We start from the raw sequence: 5963 nt of genomic DNA on the forward strand, positions 1-5963 counted from the left end.
CATTCAGGGGCGGCCAGTATGCCGTGCATCCGCGTATGTCCTAGCCCCTGGCTGCCTCTTTTCTCTCCTTTCCATCGCTAGCAAGTAAGGACCTGGTACCATAGCGAAATTCCCATACAGGTTGCGAAATTTCGGTGGCGAGACGCACATGCATGTATGATAGGCTTGGCCCTTCTTAATATCTAGGCCTGGACAGAAATGACAACGGCATCCGTACGGTAAGTTCCGCGGAGGCGATCCTATTCGTGCGGGTGTTATGTCTGGATATACCGCGGTAGGTAGACGGTAGACGGATAGGTAGACACCTGGATGCGAATTTCACATGTGTACCTGTGTAGCTGAAAGATTTGGTGCTAAATAGCGATGAGAAAAGGAGGCAAAGGCTGTAGATGGAATATGGGATGCTTCCATTGTATTCGATTACTACGATCACTGGTTAGATCATCCCTTGGTGGCTAGGCAGATACGGATGTATTCATCCCCATGAAAAGGAAAACGGGACTCGGATTGCTGGCCGAGATCCGCGGGTCAGCGTGGTGTTGTCCTAACCTTTGTCATAATATGAGAAGGGAAAAGGGGCTTTGGGGCCGAGTATGTGGCCATAGTGTTGGAGTTTACGATGACGGCTCCTATGCCCACAGAATTTCAGCAGCCGGTGAACCAATTATCTAGACTGTTCCTCAGATACCATCCGAAGCTTGACGGATATCCATACCACACCTATTGTCAAGAACGAAGCCTAGATGAACTCTTGTGTACATATGGACCCAGTGAAGGAGTTGAATGCCTCGTCCCTTTTCATCTTACTCAAGTCTCTACCTAACTGGGCTCGTAAGTAAACAAAGCGTACCGCATCCTCGTAAGGTCTGATCTCCCGCCGTCAGACCAGCACAGACAGGACATCTGTGCTTAAGTCCTATCCAGATATCATATTCGCCTGAGAACTACTACTAGCTTGTGCCTGTAATAGAATCCAAGACAAGCTATCCATGGTGTAGGTAAATCCATGGGCTTCGAATCCCCTTGAGAAGTTACTCGCCTACATTAGCAACCCTCACCTTCGTCTCCGTTGTACCGCACGTCGCCTATGTAAACACGAGAAGGCATAGGCAAATACCTGAATCCCTCCCAGGGCAAATCATTAGAGGTCGGGGAAGTATCAGTCGCAAACCAAGACTACCTACCTAGGTAGATACAATAGAAAGTTATAGCAAGCGAACGATCTCCTGCATGCTTCCATGGCTGATAGTTGTGTAACCTACATTTCCCCTACTTATGTACAGTCAAGCACTGGTCAATTACGCTCTAGTAAGTCCTTGAATACATCCGACGAGGACACACAGGTATGAGCTTGCATGATCACTTTTATTTTCGCGATGGCTTAATGACATGATTGATCTTAGATTATCTTATATTTCTGCCTCTGAGGCACTGTGCATTACCCCCCAAAGCCACGACCACCCCCGACGACCTCACCCCTAAAGAACACGAACAAGCTCCATCTTCGCGCCTCTCTTCCCCGTACTCTCATCCTTGACATCTTGTATCTTAACCAACACCTTCGCAAAAAGCTGAACCTCAACCTCTCGACTCCCACTCGTTTTAAGCGCGTACCTTTCCGCATCGAATGCGCTCTCAGGTTCCGGTTCCGCAAGATCGCGCAGTCGGATCAGTCCTTCTATGCCGAAGCGAGGTACCAAGACTACGAAACCGTTGCTGAACACTTTCATTACGAAGCCTTCTTCCTCGGCTACGCGGCCCTTCAGGGACTGGCCTACGTAATACGCTACACTGGCGCGACCGGCGAGTTGCGCGTTACGATGGCGTACGTTGATGTTCTTGCACACGGCTTCGAGACGTCCGCGTGAGCGGACGGAGCCGTGCATAGGCTCGTAGTCAATCGCGGCTGCGAGCTGGCGATGCGCGACGAGGTCGGCGTATCGACGGATGGGACTCGTGAAATGGGTATATATCTCAGATGCGAGACCGTAGTGGCGGAACTCCGGGTATGCTTGGGTGCCAGCACAGAAGTACTCGGCGCTCATCATGCAGCGAGTCGCCATGATACGGACGAGTGTGTTGAAGAAGGGTTCCTTGGGATCCACACAGCCATCTAGCGAATCCGCAAGGGCTTTTGATGAGTCGAAGCGTAGCTCAAGGTTACGCTTCACTTTCAGTTGATTAGCTAGCTCGTCGAAGTTGGTCTTAGGAGGCGCCCCGTGGCGACGGAGGATGGCTGTTTGTGGGAAGGCTTCGTAGATTTTGCCTGCGACACTAATATTGGCGAGTAACATGAACTCTTCGACGAGGGAGTTGGTGTCTAGTAGTGCCTTGGTCTTGACGTCGATGGGATCTGATGTCTCGGATTCCATTTCGACCTTCACTTCAGGTGACGAAAGGCTCAAAGCACCAGCGTCCATACGCTTCTGCTTTAGCTTTTTCGAGAGCATCAATAATGTTCTCATGCCTTGTGTAAGGTCATCCTGCTGCGACGCATCGTCGATACGTAATTGTGCTTGTTCGTAGCTGAATGCTTCTCGAGACTTGATGACTGACTTTGTGAACCTCACATTGACGATGTCAGCCGATTCGTTGACTTCCCATATAACCGAGAAAGCGTAGCGTTCAACGTAAGGCTTCAATGAACAGAGATCAGTACCAAGTAACATCGGTAACATGTCAATACGCTTGTCTACTAAATAGACAGTCGTTCCTCGAATACTAGCTTCTAAGTCCATGGCATTGTTTGGTTTCACAAAGTGCGAAACATCAGCGATATGAACACCGACTTCGAAGTTTCCGTTTGGTAATGGTCTTGCATGTAAAGCATCATCAATATCCTGGCAACCAGGAGGATCGATACTGCAGATTAGAAGGCCGCGAAGGTCTTCCCTATCCCTCCAGCCGGGGTCATCCGTACTAGCTGGCACTTTCCAATCGTGACCTTCCGCGGGTAGACAATCCAGGACTGTCTTCGGGAAAGGTCGGTATTGGACATCGTATTCGAGCAGTAGTGCCTCGGTCTCCGCCGCCTTGGTCTCTAGCTCTCCTAAAGATCTAACAAAATGGCCAATTGGATGTCGGGATTCGCGATCCCAGGAATCGATTGTGACCAATATGCGCTTTCCTACCAGTTCCCCAGCTTGTCTTGTACGTATACGGATCTTAGGAACTTTCTTGTCCATAGGGATGAGAAAGACGCTTTCTTGTTTTCGGCCCTGTTTGCCGGATTGACTAACGGACGACGGATCGACATGACCAACGTATTGACGCCAATTTCGTTTGACGACACCGACTACCTTCGCGGTAGGTTGTGGTCGACCTTCGGTGCTTAGACCTTGGGTCTTCTTAACTTGCTCTTGTAGAGCTCGCCTCTCCTGTTCCGTGACAAGATCGCCACCCTCTTCGTTATCAGCGTTTTCGTTTTTCGTAACGGCTTCTTCCTCGAGGATTTTGGTTGAGGGCTCCTTCCATTGGTCTTGGGGAAGAACTTCCACTACCACCAGATCTCCGTCGACCGCGCGATTGATATTCTCGCGGCCGAGAACGAGAAGAGCTTTCGGAAACGCGGGGACCTTAATCGAAGCTTCGAGGTAGTTGTATGGAGATACGTTGAAAATTCCTTGATGAAGCACACCACCTTTGACTCCTGTCATCATCTTGGACAGGGAATAGTGTTCAGGATACAGGAAGTCAGACGCCTTCTTATCTCTGGAGATACCTCGCTCTTGCGAATCGGCGATCATATCAAGCAGTCGATCTCCATCCTCGAGCCCCGAAACATAGTCGCGCAATGCTATCGCGGGGATATCTTCCTTCTTCGCCTTTTCGATGTTTAACCTATCGTCCGTGAGCATGACCGTAACAGGTATTTTTTTGCTCTTGTTCTGGCCCAAATGGTCATTGTACCATTTGACGGCTTGGCGGACGGCTCTATCATTCCTATCATTAATGGTCTCTTCTTGTTCCCGAGGCACGTATGTCTCGAGTCTGAATTCGTTGAAGAAAACATAGAAGCGTTTATCTTGACTTTTCGTAAGACCGATTAGTCGGTTATATAACGGTAAGGACCTATTCCGTAGCTCCTCTAGGACTGTCTGTAAAATGATGACGTCGTAGAATGCAGAGCTCTGCTCAAACAGATCCATAGCATTTAGTAAGGCATTGGTATCTGGAACAAGATAATGTCCCTGGGGATATGACTTGGTCCCCGCGGGTTTGTCCGAGAGGACGAAGGGAGTTACTAGATTGAAGTTAGCTACCCGGATATGATGGCTATGGGTGCGATACGGGAACTCACATTCACCGCCCGCATTCCTCGGCGCAGTAGCCATACACTTTGTGCATAGTTTAGAGGAACATGGGATGTCTTGTCGGAGGTAGACCTCACGCACAATCTTCTGAACCTTGCCGCTCTTGGTAGATCTCACATAGACCTTGCTGGAGAGGTTTGGCGAATTCGGGTCAGCACCCTGGGGTCTCTTGAGACTCGCCATTCCAGAGTTCGTTTAACTAATCTCTTGAGCTGATGTTGTCTGGTGTTGCTATTGATATTTTTAGTTTTACTTGGTGATGGGGAATTTCATGTTTGCAGCACGAATTGATTAGCTAATGAAGTTGATGGCACTAAAATTGAAGAAGCTCAAAATCAAACAGTGACCGTCATTGGGTGGATCTTATCGATAATCTTATCATAAGTCATATCTACAGTGCTATCAGCTGTCAATGCCCGTCACCGGTCCGTACTTGAACTGTACTTTGTACTTTAAACAATTCAATCGCATTGTGAACCTTCTCTTCTCTTCATTAATTCATAACTCTACCATATTGCTAATGCCAATCCCTATATTTGATTACAAGGCTTTATGTTACTTCCAATAATCTTATTTGAATATATTCATCCTCACTATTTTCAAGGTCGCCGTTTTAAATCCCCGATATAATGTAACTCTACCAACCCGAACACAGCTCAGCTCCAACGCCAACGCCAACGCCCTTCATTAAAGACTTACCGAAGGTAAACAATGTCGCCCTACATAAGCCGTGAAACCCAAGAAACAGCTATGTAGACACGCGACGAAATCATCTCCCCCACCCCTAGCTCTGAGAGCGCTTGAGCCCTTCAGCCCGCCTCCCGCCGGCATCCTCCCTTCTCATCAAACCAGGATGCTACCAAGACTTGCCGTACATAAATTGATTACTTTTATGGTATATGCAGTCTGCACTCTATAGGTTTAGGTTGCGACGAACGGCACCCGGGGAACAAAGCGCGCGAGATGCAGGCGGTTTTGCGGATCTATATTAAATCTGACTCATATGATCGACAAAGAATAAAATAAAGAAGAAAAAATAACACATTCAACCGGCAAATTTTCCCGCGTCCGCTGCAACGCCCTTCTCATTGGGTGAGAGACATCTTTTTCGGCTTGTCTCGCGAAAACGATCGACGACGATCTTTGTAAAAACTACTGATTTTACTGAACGCCATTTTCGGGGGGCGTCGTAAAAATAGCAATGGGCAATGGGAGGATAGGTGGATAGGTAGGGAGGCGTTTTTTGGCGTTCTAGGCATCTCTATTATGCTATCTATCCGCCTGCCTATCCATCTAGGCTTCCGAGACATTGTTCTCGAAAATGAATTTTTTTTTTTTTTGTTTACGCGTATGCACAGATATCCCCCAACGATTGGCTATGTGGAGGCAGGAATACATACAAGATCCAAGAATGGCTTGTGATAGAGATCTGCCTCCTCTCCCTCTCGGGACAACTGCGTGAGGGCGCGCCATGGTAGACTAACTCTACATACGTGCGTATCAATGCATGGTTATCCATCTTCAGCTTTCCAAGGGCAAAAAAAAAAAAGTGGCATGTGAAAAAAATGGCCCCGTATCTTTTTTTGAGATCGATGTGGCGAGGGGAACTGCATTGACATACACACACATATTCGCACACATACATACATA

At 48.1% G+C, this 5963-nt stretch overlaps 1 protein-coding gene across 1 annotated transcript; it reads right to left on the bottom strand.

The window, feature by feature from the left end:
* Positions 1-1347: 1347 nt before the first annotated feature.
* On the bottom strand, positions 1348-4620 carry F4822DRAFT_422165 (RNB-domain-containing protein). Its single transcript, XM_051459867.1, has 2 exons — positions 4301-4620; positions 1348-4243 (listed from the first exon to the last, which is right to left on the bottom strand). The coding sequence occupies exons 1-2, from the start codon at positions 4494-4496 to the stop codon at positions 1479-1481; spliced, it is 2961 nt and encodes a 986-aa protein (XP_051308883.1). The 5' UTR covers positions 4497-4620; the 3' UTR covers positions 1348-1478.
* Between the last annotated feature and the right edge of the window lie 1343 nt (positions 4621-5963).

Source organism: Hypoxylon trugodes (assembly GCF_022578975.1).
Source record: "Hypoxylon trugodes strain CBS 135444 unplaced genomic scaffold F4822scaffold_12, whole genome shotgun sequence".
Taxonomy (NCBI): domain Eukaryota; kingdom Fungi; phylum Ascomycota; class Sordariomycetes; order Xylariales; family Hypoxylaceae; genus Hypoxylon; species Hypoxylon trugodes.

Excerpts from the sequence above, each read along its gene's own strand:
- F4822DRAFT_422165 (XM_051459867.1), bottom strand. The coding sequence starts at position 4,496 with ATGGCGAGTCTCAAGAGACCCCAGGGTGCTGACCCGAATTCGCCAAAC. Across the intron at positions 4,244-4,300 it reads GAGGAATGCGGGCGGTGAAT|TAACTCCCTTCGTCCTCTCG; the intron begins GTGAGTTCCCGT and ends ACTTCAATCTAG.